Source organism: Calonectris borealis, chromosome 2 (genome assembly GCF_964195595.1).
Source record: "Calonectris borealis chromosome 2, bCalBor7.hap1.2, whole genome shotgun sequence".
NCBI lineage: Eukaryota > Metazoa > Chordata > Aves > Procellariiformes > Procellariidae > Calonectris > Calonectris borealis.
Genome location: NC_134313.1, coordinates 142,385,696 through 142,399,213, shown reverse-complemented (window position 1 = coordinate 142,399,213; position 13,518 = coordinate 142,385,696). Strand labels below are relative to the sequence as shown.

The 13,518-nt window shown below is 51.7% G+C and overlaps 1 protein-coding gene across 1 annotated transcript in view; it reads left to right on the top strand.

Moving 5' to 3' along the window:
• Window positions 1-1,870: 1,870 nt before the first annotated feature.
• NXPH1 (neurexophilin 1) overlaps window positions 1,871-13,518 on the top strand; it is a 144,345-nt gene continuing 132,697 nt past the window's right edge. The window contains exons 1-2 of the mRNA XM_075140778.1: window positions 1,871-2,749; window positions 3,456-3,617. Of these exons, the coding sequence (XP_074996879.1) occupies window positions 3,564-3,617 (54 nt within the window). The 5' untranslated portion in view covers window positions 1,871-2,749; window positions 3,456-3,563. The remainder of the gene's footprint in view (window positions 2,750-3,455; window positions 3,618-13,518) is intronic.

Below are 13,518 nucleotides of genomic sequence, written 5' to 3'. Positions count from 1 at the left end.
TCCCAGTGGCCTTTGGCTGAGGAGGTCAGCTGAAGAAACCTTCAGTGAAGCCAATGGGACCCTGAATCAGTCCCAACCTGACAGAAAACAGGTTCGTCCGCCCTTGAGAACTTTGCCTCAAGAGCCTGATGACAGCTCAAGTACATACCACACAGACTGGGCTGTTTGTAGAAGACGTTGCTGAATTCACAGAGGGAGGAAATTTTAGTGGGCTGAAGTAAAAAGGATCCATGCTTGTGATTCCAGCGGAGCCAGGAGTTCCTCCACAGCGCTCCCCTAAATGAGATATAAGGATCTGAATGAGTAAGCCTGGGAGGACCTTCTTCTGTTTGACCAGCTGAAGGAATAATTCTTCTCCAAGGACTACTTCCTTGTCACCTCCAATATGAAGACCTTGGAGAAGCTGAATCAAGTTACACAGACCATAGAGTTGAGTCGTTCCTTCTCGAAGAGGGGATTGTTCCTTCTTGAAGAAATGATGTCCTCCTCAGGAACATGACCCACTGAAATCTGGCAGACTTTGCCTTTGCTTTTCCTGCTCCATATTAACCTGGCAATCTCATATTTAAGGTAAGAGTAACCATGCTGGGTCTAAATATGTAACAGCAGGTTATTGCAAAGATCAGCAGTGCGCTCCACGCAGCTTATGGCAAGTTTTTTCTGTGTGAAGAGAGCAACATCTCTCTCTCTCTCTCTCTGTCTCTCTTACTAAGTGTGGACAAAGCCCCTCGCTTACGGGGAAGTAAGAGTGGAATAGATAGGAAGGAGGGAGTTGAAAGGGAAAGTCAGCTGTGATTTTTTATTTGTTACCCATTTGAAACAAGAAGTCCCTAGGCAGCTTTAGCCTGCTCTGTAATGCAGAGGCTGTCTGGAGGGGCAGGATGACAGCATGATTCCTCGCAGGCTGCACGCTTCTGTTCAAAGCTGTGACGTGAGCATTCCACATGTCTAGCAGAGTGATGGTGCTGGAGACATATGGAGGTGTCCATCCTCCAGGTGTTTGAAGCAGAAATGGCCATGGGGGAGGCTCTGGTGCAGCTCTTTCGGAGTACTCATTACCTTCCCCCTCCTTTCCCTGCTCCCCTTTTATTACAGTGTTCCAAACTCAGACCCCCAAATTAAAACAGTATTTTACAGCTTGGTACTGAAGCCTCGGATTGCAGATATTAATTACCAGGATGTGCTCTGAGGGAAGCAAGGATTTGGCAGGACAACTGAAGTCCTCTTTTTCTCTCTCATTTCCTGCTCCGTACAGCATGCTGGCTTGCTTCTTGGTTCCCCTTTGGGAGGTGATAAATCTGAGCTTTGCTATCGAGGCTGGGTATCTGGTAAGGCTACCCTGTGCTGTTGGTATCCTCCCCTTCACCCTGTCCCAATGTCACATTTGTAATGATACAAATTTGGGGGCTGGAAGAGGACAGGAAAAACGCATAGGACTCCTTGTAAAGAAGAAGGAAAACAAGGTCGATGAGACCTTTCCCCTTGCATGATAGCTGGTGGGATTAGCCACAGCACCGGGCAGGGATGAGCTTTTCAGCTTCACTCCGAGGGGCTGTCCAGCTACAGGTTCCTGCTTGCGGGGGAGAAGCAACCCTTTAATCCCAGAGCTTGGCTCCTGCAGCCGTCACCCAGCTCCGCTCCAAGATCCCGCCACCTCAGTGCCTGGTTTGCGGGCGCCCGCTGCCTTCACATGCTAAGCAGCACTGTCGTTGCACGGGACACCCCTGCGGGAGGTGGAAAAACTAAAATGAAAGAAGAAAGAGGAAAGAGATGCTCTCCCAGGCTCCTTCCAGGCGCTGGGCAGACAGCCGGCTCCCGCGGGCTGGCGGAGGGGGAAAGGGGCTGTGCCCCAGGCGGCGGCGCGGGCAGTAGGGCCGGCGGCGCGGGCAGCGCCGGCACCCCGACAGAGGCAGGCAGCAGCGCGGGCAGGGCGGGCAGGACAAGCAGCCCGGGCAGGGCAGGCAGCACAGACAGGGCAGGCAGCACAGACAGGGCAGGCAGCAAGGCAGGCAGGGCGGGCAGGGCAGGCAGCACAGACAGGGCAGGCAGCAAGGCAGGCAACGCGGGCAGGGCAGGCAAGGCTGGCGGGGTGGGCAGCGCAAGGCAGCTCGCGCCGCCCGGGGAGGGCTCTGATTCATCACCCCGTTCAGAGGAGAGGATGGGACGCCGCTAAACTCCCCTTTCTCCCTCCTCCCTTCCCCCCTCGCCAAGCAAGCCCCCCCCCCCCTCCTTCCCCCTCCGCTGCTCTTTCTCTCTCCCCAAGCAGTGAGGCTCGGACAGTGCTCGGCTCCAGCGCTTTATTTTAAGATGATCGGCCAAGGTCCTTGCAGATAGATTTTATCTGAAGTTAAATAGCAGGCGCTCGCCGCTCCCTCGCCAATAAGTCATTTTTAATAGAGACAAATCGCCCTGGACGCCCCGGAGCGCCGGTGCCGCCGCTCCTGCCCGCGCCCCCCGCCGAATGCGAGCGGGCAGCCCGGGCAGCTCCCTCCTCCCGTAAGTGTCCTGCTCGGCGGAACCGGAGCGCGACCGTGTGCGGAGAAGGGGAGGCGAGGGGGGGAGAGCCTGCCAGCCGCCCCGCCGCCCTGACAGTGCCTGCGCCGGATGCACAGCGGCCGCGGGACACCTCGGTGCGGAGCGCGGCGAGGAGATGCGCAGGGGCGGCGGGCTGCGCCGCGGCGCTCAGCCCCTCTAGGCTCGCCCATGGAGCGCCCCGCGGAGCCCCGGCCGCCGTCGGACCCCCCACGCCGTACGTATCCCCGCCGCGGCCCCCCCGCGGCGGCGGGGCTGTCCGCGGGGCGCGGGGGCGGAGGAGGGCTGGGGCCGCGGGTGGGGGTCCGCGCCCGTCGGGGCGCCTCGGGGCGCGGCCCCGGCGCGGGGCAAGGCACGGCGCACCTTAGGAGCGGCAGAGGGAGGTGGGCGCTTATGGGGGTAGGCAGACCCTGCTCGGGGATCCCAGAGGCGAAGCTCTTCGCCTCGGCTTTAAGCGCCCAGGAGCATCCGGAGCCCCGATCCCAGCGTCTCCTGTCCCTTCCCCCGGCTCCGGCGCAGCTCCGCTCTCCAGCGCGCTGCCGGGGCTCCGCGGCCAACTGGCGGGCGGCTGCCGCCCGGTCCCCACCGAGGGCGCGCAGGCAGGCAGGCAGGCAGGGCAGGGCTGGCGGTGGCACCCCGGGCCGTCCCAGCCCACACCACGGGGCTCTCCGCCCAGTAAAAGGGCTGAGCGCCGGGGAGCGCTGCCTACAGGCGCTCTGTAGCCAGCCCGGACCGTGCGATCACTTTGCTCTGACGCTGGATTAACTAGATTTTAATCGTTTTTTATTTCCCCCACCCCCATCCACACACCCCATCTCCTCCTTCTCTCCCGCCCCCCCTTCCCTACACACCTCTCTTCCCCCCTTGTCTCAAGCCTAACCTTGTCTTGTGGTCATGGGGTCTATAATTTCATTTTTGTCTAGGCTGGTGAGAGCTCTGCTTGTTCTGTAAAGTGGATGTCAGGTGGATCTATGTTCTGGAAGGAACAAAGAGGCAGCGAAGGCAGCGCGGGGGAAGTTTGAGCGGCGAGGATGCAGGCTGTGTACTGGTACGCGGTCCTTCTGCTGCAGCCCACCCTCTACCTGGTGAGTGCCCCCGGCCGCTGGCACGGGCCGGGGAGGGGAGAGCTCGGCGGGGAGGAGGACACCAATCTGGCGGAGAACGAACAAACTCAAGGCCACTACCGGCGCCCCGCAGCCAGCTCTGCCCCGTCCTCCCGGGGTCGGGCCGAGGCCGGGGCGGGGAGGCGCGGGGCTCGGCCGGGAGCTCTCGGCGGGGCGCAGGGCAGGCGGACCTGTAACTTCTCCGCGGGGAAGGGGCGCGCCGCCGGGCGAGAGCAGGGTCTGGGGCTCCCCGTTGCCACCTCCCGGGCCGGGTCCCCCACTGCCACCTCCTGGGCCGGGTCCCCCGGTGCCTGCGGGGGCACCGGAGCGCCGCGGCAGGGGCGCCCGCCCATGCTGTGCGCTGGAGGCAACTTCTTGCCCTCTGTTCCCTCCTGAGGGTCCGGAAGGGGACCCCCCGCAGTGTGCCACTACGGGCGGCGCGGCACTCAGGGACAAGCACAGCTAGTATTTTCCGCGTGAAGTGTCATTGACTTTCGCAGCAAATCTCCTTTAAGATTACCGGGGGAACACGAGTAAACAGCGGCGTTATCTCCTTTAGCACACACTTTATTCCCTCTACGATCGCAAGGAACAAAAACAAGGCGAGCTGCTCCTTTGTAGCCCGTACCCTCGCTCGCCTGCGATGCATTAAGCAGGCAAACGCTTGGCAGGAGCTCGTCCCCGTGGCGGCGGGGGAGGGAAAAGCCCCTCTTCCAGGAGAGCTGCCGAGAGAAGCACACCGGCCCCCGTGCCGGGGGAGGCGATGGCCCGGCTCCGGCTCCGGTCCCAGCTCCGCGGCCGCCGGGCGCTGCCGGCGCCCCCGCTCCCTGCGCTGGCGCGGACGCGCCGCCTGGGGGCGCTGCGGGGCAGCGCGGCGCGGCTGAGCGCGGCCGAGAGCGGGGCAGCCAATCCCGAGCGGGCCCGGGCCGGGCGGGGGCGGGGGGGCAGGCCGGGCCGCGCGCTCCTCCCGCGGCCGCGCAGCGCCGGGGGTCGCGCCCGCCCCGTCCCGTCCCGTCCCGTCCCGCGCCCGCCCGGCGTGGGTCCCGCCTGGGGGCCCCTGCCCTCGCCGGGCGGTGCCACGTCTGCCGCGGGCGTCTCTCCTCCCCGGCGAATTTTATAGCCGGGGGCGGAGGGTGGGGGGGGGGGAAGCGGGGAGAAAAGTGCGTGGCAAATAATCTATCAAAAAGCCGGAGCGAGATCGATACGTCGTGTTAAATTTTAAATGTGTTTGCTGGCACTTAAACTGCTCTCGACTCATTACAACAACAGTGCTGGATTTATTCTAATGCGCTGCAGTCTGAACAACAAGCGCATTAATTCTCCTTTAATTGTAAACTGGGAGCATTTGAAAACCATTCAGTGTGCAAATTATGCTGATTCAATTACCGTTTAGTTACAGACTTCATTACCTGAATGCTTTTTTTTTTTTTCCGAGGGCTTGGCATTGCAGAGTAAAGGAGACAATTTTCCAGTTTCCCTCGAAACAATGCGAAATATGATTAAAAAAAAAAGGGGAATAAAAGACAAGCTAGGGGGAGGGGATACTCTCTCCTGCCAAAACACTCGGGGGGGGGGGGGGGAATCCAAAGGATTTCCCTGTCTAACCCGATTCTTCTTTCTAAGTCGATATTTCACGTTTATGCCAATCTCTCCCTATTCTCTGTATTTAGGGAGTGACTCTGAAAGTTTGCATTAGGCCACCGCGTGATAATAAACTGTTTGTTAGCATCGAAGCATGAAGTTTTGATTAAAGCTTTAATGTGGTGCCACAAACCAGCAAGGTGCAGCACTTTGTTGAGCCTATCCGTGTGTGTGTGTCGCTCTGTGTGGACTAGAGCAGTTTCAATACGGAATTAGATTTTCAGTACCCAACCTGTTAGGAAGGGTAAATGAAACGGCAGCACAACCAGCTTCCTATCGAGTTTGTTAAAAAATCCTTGAGAGAGGTTAATAATATAGGGGAGAGGGAAAATCAGCCTGTTTCCCCTCCGCCTGAACGAGGGAGTATGTAGTGGTAGGGAACAGCCGCAGCGAGGCTGGGCTGCCTCGAAGTTACTCATTTACAGACACTCGCTGGCTTGTAATTTCTCTTCACCCAGCAAACCACTGCTCTTTTATTTTTTTTTCTTTTTTTTCCACCGTTAAACCTCTTCCTAATGAAATCTTGGGAAAAAAGTGCTTCTGCTTTTCTCCCCCTTTTTAGTAGAGCCATATGCCATCTAGCTTTATTGCCTGAAATTTATAGAGGTCACGGCCGACCAGAACCAGTAGGAATTTTGCTGGGGTAGAGATGGTTGGCCGTATTATGTTTATTGAAAAGAACATTAGTTAACCTCTGCAAGACATGCATTTTCTCCTTGTTTCGAGCTGTATTGGAAGCGTTATATTTGATTTGCAGAGGAAGTGCATTTCCTTTGGCCTAAACGGATAACTTAGTACTTATTTGGTAGAATTAGGAGTTAACCTTTAAAGGCTTATTTTGTTTCTTCAGATCTAGAGAGCTGCAGAAAATATTCAAACAGCTACACTCGGTCTTATTTACCACAAGACTCTACTTCACCGCTGTTCTTTCGAAAACATCTTAGTCCTATTCTGATGGATAATGTTTTCTTAACTAGCAGTGCTGTGCCGAGCTCAAAATCGTCATTAAGGAGGCACGTAAATATTAAGAAAGAAAAAAACACCCCGAGATCGTAGACTCTTTTAGGTTTGAGTTCTGTTTATAAGGACACCGGGGTTTTACACCACTCCCTTAATGGAAACCTTCTTGTTTAATTCCTGTCTAGTTGCCGGTGAATTTCCAGTCCGACGCCATAGGACAATAAAACGCCAGGCTGAATTTTTTTCATTTCTTTTTTCCTGGGTGGAAGCAACATGCTGTAGAAGCGTCTACAAAACGCGCGGGCTGCTGGAAAAGACGGCAAGGATCCCAACTAGTTATTTCTCAGTGGGACAGGTCAAGGCTGGCCCAAAAAGAGGAGGCAGATCGTTTCCATACTGGCTGCTAAGGAGACCTTTCGTGCGGTGGGGACCGGCGGGCTGCTGGCCGGCAGCTCCCGGCGGCGGCGGGCGCTTGCCCCGTCCTGCCGCTCCGCGGCGGCCGCCGGATCCTGTGCACCCCTCCGGCACACCCAGGGCGCCGGGAGACAAGATGCCTTGCAGGTTGCAGGATTTTACCCCCCCAACATGTTCACAGGCTCTGCCTTCGCATGCTGTAGGGGGAACTTCCCGCACGGTACAAGCAAGGAATAACATGCACCTGTTTCGCTGGGATCACCCTGGCTTGAAGAGACTTCAGCTCACGACTTAGGTACTCCTTACCCGGAGTAGCGGGTACGGAACTAAAACCGGTCGGAGTTTTGCGCTGCGTGCTGCTAGGGTAAGGATCCCTCCCCTCTTAGCCCCCCCGACTCGTCGTCTTTTCCCAGCAAAGTGTTTCTTTCACCGGTGAGTTTGTAAATTAGGATGTATACCAGAGCTGACTGGCAGAGCGTTTTAACTCCGTGTGGAATTTAAGCAGCGCAGGAGCAAATGGAGGGGTGATTTTTCACCCCCGACGAGGGCTGCGAACAGGTTGTTTCGCGGGGGGGGAGCTTCTCTGCGCGGCGCTTTGTCAGAGAAGTACAACCCCGGGGTCCCGGGGCGCCTTGTTTTACAGGGCGATGGCATTGGCAGAGGGTCTTGGAAACAGCCTGCTAACCTCCTCCCCGTGCCGGGCTGGGGTTTTAAGGTCTGTTCCGCAGCATCACTGTAGTTTGGAGGCCTCCTGGCAGCCGAGTGGAGCTCTCCTGCAAAATGTTATGAATAATAGAGGTTTAAAATTGTCCTCAGCGGTGACACACTTGGTACGGTATTTGCTGAGGGAGTAAACAAGGGGTTAGTGGCTCCAGAGTTTGTGTACATTTAATTTCGCTCTGTGTCGCACTGTTTGCGGTCATTTCACCCCAGTTAATGAAAGCTATGGAGAACGTGAAGAGATATCACGTGCTGGCGAAGATAAGTTGATTTTTTTTTCTTCTTTCTTTGCTGATTGTGTCCTACTTTGTGGTGGGAGGAAAAAATAAACCTCTATAGGCAGCGAAGATAAAAGAAAACAAAAAACAAAAGAGAGAGGAGGCATTGTCCTGTCATAATCACCACCCACAGTATTTTCCCAGAGGCATTTGGTGCTGAAAGCATTCGGGTGTTGCTTTTTTTGCCCCCAAATAAGCGATTTCTTGCAATTTTCAATTTGACGTGGAAGGCGGGGAGAGGGGAGAGCGCTTCGCGCGGAGGGAGAGAAGTTGGTTTCTGTGTGAGAGAGTTTACGTAGCATTGAGACGATCCCGCTCCCTCTTTCTGAAGGAGTTTGAGAGACGCTTTCGCGGTGGTGTAGGGGGAATAATTACCTTTTCGGAAGGTAAGGCACGGGAATAGCAACCGGACTCGGACCTCTTGTAGGCGAAACAAACTTACCTGAGCTCTAGTTTTTTTTGTTAAGCAGAGGATGGTACAATCTTTTCAGGGCTTCCTTCCTTCCTAACCACCAGGGACCTGCGCTGGGAGTTTAAGAAGGGGTTTCCCCGCACTGAAATTTCTTTTTCGTGGTGCTTAGTACACACTGTTTTAATTTCTTAAATCGCTGGAGAAAGCAATCTGGAATAGATTTCACCTTTTAGGGAGGCACCTGAATGTAATCCAATATCCCCGCCTCTCTTTGACTAGCCAAATCTTCCAAGTCGGTACCTAGAGGTATCCATTTTAAGCTGTTTAATATTTCCCTGCATCTCTAAACCGCCATTTTAATTAACAAAAAGCCAATTTCCCAGTCGTCTTGGAAAGTGCGGTGAAGCAGGTTAAGAAACCAATTGCTCGGAATAGCCAGCACTCGGAGAAAATGAATGTGTGAGCCATCCTTCCCTCCCTAGGATTGGCTTCTGTTCTCCCGATTGGGCTTGGGTGAAGTTATGCTGTGATTTATCAGATAGTTTAACTCCCAACTCGCTCTTCTTGTAAGTCAGCATTAAACCACCTCCTGGGTGCTTTGTAAATACAGCTTTAGCATTTTTTTCATGCAGTAGATTGACATGTTGACGATTCTGCTTTAAGGAATGTGACAATAAAGTGGAAAACCAAAGGCTGGCAAGCACTTCATCAAGGATAAAAAGGTTCTGCTGTAAGGATGTCACTCAATTTATTGTGAAAGTCGAATGAATTACGTTTAATGAAAGTGCTCCCCAGATGAATATTACCAGCAATTTCCTGAGTTGGCTCTGTCAGATTGATATGAGGAAATGCCAACCCATATCAAAAAAGATCTCCAATCTCAATTACTATGCAAGCTTTCGAAGAGCTCCTTTTTATTGATATGATATATATTGGCGGGTTCTCAATGCTGTGGAAACTGCTCTCTGTTCAACAGGACAGCATGTTTCCTAGTTTATTGTTTAAGCCTACGTTTTTCTGGCTGTTGTTTAAACTTCTGCAAGTGCCCTTCTTTTGGAGGGGAAACGCCTCTCATCCTCTTTCCCTTTCCGTGACCTAGAGATACCAAAGTTGTGTGTCTGGCAGAGAGCAGGGGCGATGCTCATTGCAGGAAGTTTGTTCAGCCTGGATGGACAAAGCCGAAGGTCAAGAGAAATAACTCGGCTGAGACAACGGCGTTGGATCCCCTAATTTTCAGTGTATTTCTAGGCGACCGTCCAGAGCACGGTAATATTTGTTACCACTAGCGATCCCAGTATTCCCGCCCTTTCTTCCTCATTCCTCTAGGGCTTCCTTGGGCAAATTAGAAATTCACTAAGCCCGCGAAGAGAGAGAAAAGCTCTTATGTCGCCTCATCTACATAAGAATTGACTTTGTGAGAGGCTTTTCTGTTCTATTTTAACTACTATGACACCGGTCGCTGCTTAGGAATACAGCTTCTTTTCCCAGAATCCATCTTGTTGGGCTTGTTTGTGATTAAAGGACGGATTCAGTCAGCTTTCTTCTACCACTTCCCCCTTCTCTTTCAATTTTTAAATCGAAGAGGAGAGAGAAAGAGGCGGTGTTGAAGGACAACCGGGAGCTGCTCGGTACTCTGCAGCAGGACGGGGACATGGGTGCCTTCACACGTGGAGCTGTGCTCCCTGCATGCAGCACAAAGAGGAAGCAGAAAGAGCTTGTCCTTATCACATGTCGGGTTAGTTTGGGTTCCCATTTTCCTGTTCGTAACTGGATCTGCGTCTAAAACTTTCTTCAGCGCACGATTAGTTCACGTGATATTTAATTTTTTTTTTCCCAATTGTGTTTTTCCCCCTCTGTCGGAGATGCTGAACGTTTTGAGCTGCGGAAAGCTGGTGCGAGCGCTGCGGGGAGAGGGGACACGGGCTTGCAGACGGACTGGGACAAGGTTGACTTTGAGGTGCCCTGCTCTGCGGCTGCCGCGCCGCGCCCGGCCGCCCCGGCCCAGGGCTGGCGTTCCCCCTTCGGCCGCCCCCGGCAGCGCCGGCCCCGCGCCAGCCCCGTGCAGCACCTCGGAGAGCTCCCGGGACGGACGGGCCGCGGCGCCGGCACGGCGGACAGCGCCCGGCCCCGCGCCCGCCGCTCCCCGCCCCGGCGGAAGCCCCGCCGGCGCCGTTCGCTGTGCGCTGCCTGGGACCACGCCGGCCCTTGGGAACTCCTCGTTCATAGCCGTCCCGGGCTAGTCAATGTTTCGAGCCACTGCTGCTCAGACCTCACCCGAAACCCGCTGTGGACTTGGGGTTTGGCTGCCTGCGTTAGTTTTCCTGAAGGAAGAAGTAGACAGGTGGACCAGCAGATCGATGCATTTACTGTCGCTGCTGACCGACTTTCTTTTAATGGCGAAGCAGCTGCTTTATTTTCTGGTGAAAAACTGACCAGAGGGGCAATACGTGAGTGTGGAGGAGAACAGGGATGGGATCTTGGATTTAATCATCTGAGATCCCTGGCAGGACGAGCCTGGGGATCAGGAAGGCTGTTCTGGGATGCTCGGATTTGTCTCATTCTATCCCAGGACCACAGCATCCTGTCCTTTTGGAGAGAGACCAGAGACATTCGAGAGCATTGGAGTCAAAATGGCTGTGGGACACGGCTGACACTGAGACGTGAGAGCAGGGAGTGATTAATTAATAATGACACTTCTTATCCCATGGGTCATGGCATGAGTGGCTCTCAGACAGAGTTGATGACATTTTTGGGGTAGTGGCACTCTGAGACACCTGTGAGGGGCAGCTAGATCTTGCTCCCTCCACTTGCTTGTGTCCTGGCAGCCAGTGCTCGGGGTATCTCCCAGCTCCTTCCTTGCTTTCAAGAGGAGATAATCGCAGGCAAGTGCCTCCACCTCTGTAAATCCCCACTCACTATCGACAGAGCTGTCTTCTAGATGTCTGCTGCCTGAAAAGCACTTGTCAATGAAACACTGACTTTTGACAAGGCAGGTGTAAGTGGATGACTGATGGAGAGTCCTTCAATAAAGGAACGTGATGGGAATTGCCTGGGCTGAGACGAAAAACAACCCACAATCCCCACCAACCCTCCAGACAAAACCATAAGCCATTTATTCCTGATCCATATTCTCCCACTAATATCAGTAGCGATTGTGATGCTTTTGCTAGACATGAACATTTTCCAGTCCCTTTTGATTACACCATGTCCCCATGCGTGGTGCCTGGAAACTGTATTGTCTGCTTCAGAGATATTGCTTTTATCTTCCAAATGCCACCCTCATTAATGTCAGTGTCTCACAGTCCAACTAGTGACAAATGTCTCGGGGATGTTCATCTGCCTTGCACACTGCATCCATCTCTCCAGGTGCCGTCTTTTCCTCTCCAAGGAGTGGTTTAGTAATATTTTCTTCCTTGCCCCTGTGACTGCTGTGAAATGACTTGTCCACTAGCTGGTGTCTGTCCTGTCCGTTCATGTGTTAGTTTTGCCAGTGCCTTCTGGGGTATCACCTCTCCTGTTAATCTGTTTCATCACTTCAATGACAGGTTGACTAGTGCATGGAAAGTTAATCTGCTCTTTCCACATCTGCAGATTGTTGAAGGCGGAGAAATTAGGCTTTTTTTGCTTTCTGGGCGCCTACAAAATGATAATGATACTAGTGCCCTGTTTTCCTCAACTTTGATTCTCTAATCCAGACTTGATGAAAAAACTAAAGAAACAAGTGGTTGTTTCTTTGTGTGTGTAGCCTGGTTGTTTCTTATAGTGTGCGCTTGTGATTGTTCTTTTTTTTTCTGAACTTTTGCAAAACTGATAAGTAAAATATGCCTATGTTATTTCTTTCTTTGTATATTTCCTTAAACTTTGGTGATAGCTGGACAGGATCCCTAGGCTCAGCAGACTCCTTTTAGCAGCAGAGTGCTGACAGCCAACATAATACCAGGAAAGAAGTGATCTAGTAGCCTCAGTTCTTGGAACCACGTGTAATTAAAATATTTTTTATATATATATAAAAGATATATTAAAATTGGATTATTTATTTAGAAAGAAAAATAGAGAGTCACTTAAAATCTAACCAATACAGCATCCTTGGTTGAAAAACAGAAGATGTTACTTACCTTCTTAGTTAGAACATCTGATGCTTTGATCCAGAAATCCCTGAACTCGGTGACGATTTCTAACAATTACAGTAGTTTTGGATCTGGCCCCATGACTATAGTGCTTCTGCCTGATACTGTACACCTATGTCAGAAATAACATAAGTAACATTACAAATGATTAATGACAAGCATGTCTTACATAATACCCCCCTCCCCCCCCGCCCCGGTCAGCCCTGCATTATGTGGGAGTTAATTTTCAGCTGGCACAGTATTATTTCCTGCATTTGTCTTAGGGGTGCATAGGAGCTACTGGGTAAAAAGAAAAAGAAAAAAGACGACGACACTCTAGCCATATATTCAGAGCACTATTGAAAAACAAAGGCTCCTATACAGCAGATCCTATGGCCTGATCCTGCAGTGTTATACAAGATAGAATTCCTACGTAAATCAATGGTTTACTTGTGCGAGGAGGACAGATTCTGTCTCCTGCTGAAGATTAAGTAGACCATTTCTATCACTGAGAATTGCTTGTCATTATTCAGATGCCACTTCAAATTGAAAGTGTAATTGGCACCTCTTAAAAAATTTAGCTAATGGGATTTCTGTTATGTATAGTTCAGACCACCTGTACCATAATATTTATCTCCACACTCATTTTTATAAGCCATTCTTGATTGAACTTTAGAAAAACAATTCTTCTGCTAGGCTATTTTGTCAAGAAATGTTGTCATAGGCCTTCAGGTATATAAAACTGCTTATATAAAATTAATGGACTGCTTTTTATGTTTACAATCTCATCCATAGCATTTGAGATCTTGCAAAAGAAGGTATGGACTTAAAATAGGAACAGTATTAAAGCTGTGTCCTCACAGTTGTTGCACTGTTAATAGCAATATCGTAAAATATTGGTCTGTTTAAAATCAGAATGTTTGTCTGTAATTTGACTTTAATTTAGAGTAATTTCTGTTGTCACTTTCTCCAGCTACTCTGTATTACATACAGAGTTTTCTTTTAATGTTTATGTGGGGAATGCTTTGCACCTTGAGAAGATTTTGTAAGCAATATTGCTAGGTAAAACATAGCAATAATACTGTAGCTTTATGGAGGACAATTGCTGAGTGAATAGATCTTTAAAGAGTAGGGAAATAAGACAGAGTACAAATTCAGAGATGTGACATAAAAGATGTCCATAATAAATAGTACATCAAAAACTTCACTATTAAAAAAGATGGGCTCCATCCTGCTGCCTTCATCTGTAATGGATATTACCTTAACAAGGCCCACAATTTTATATTCCTACTTATTTCTTCTCCCTGCTTCCACAAACAAAACCATTTGCTTAACTGGCTTGCTTGTAGTAG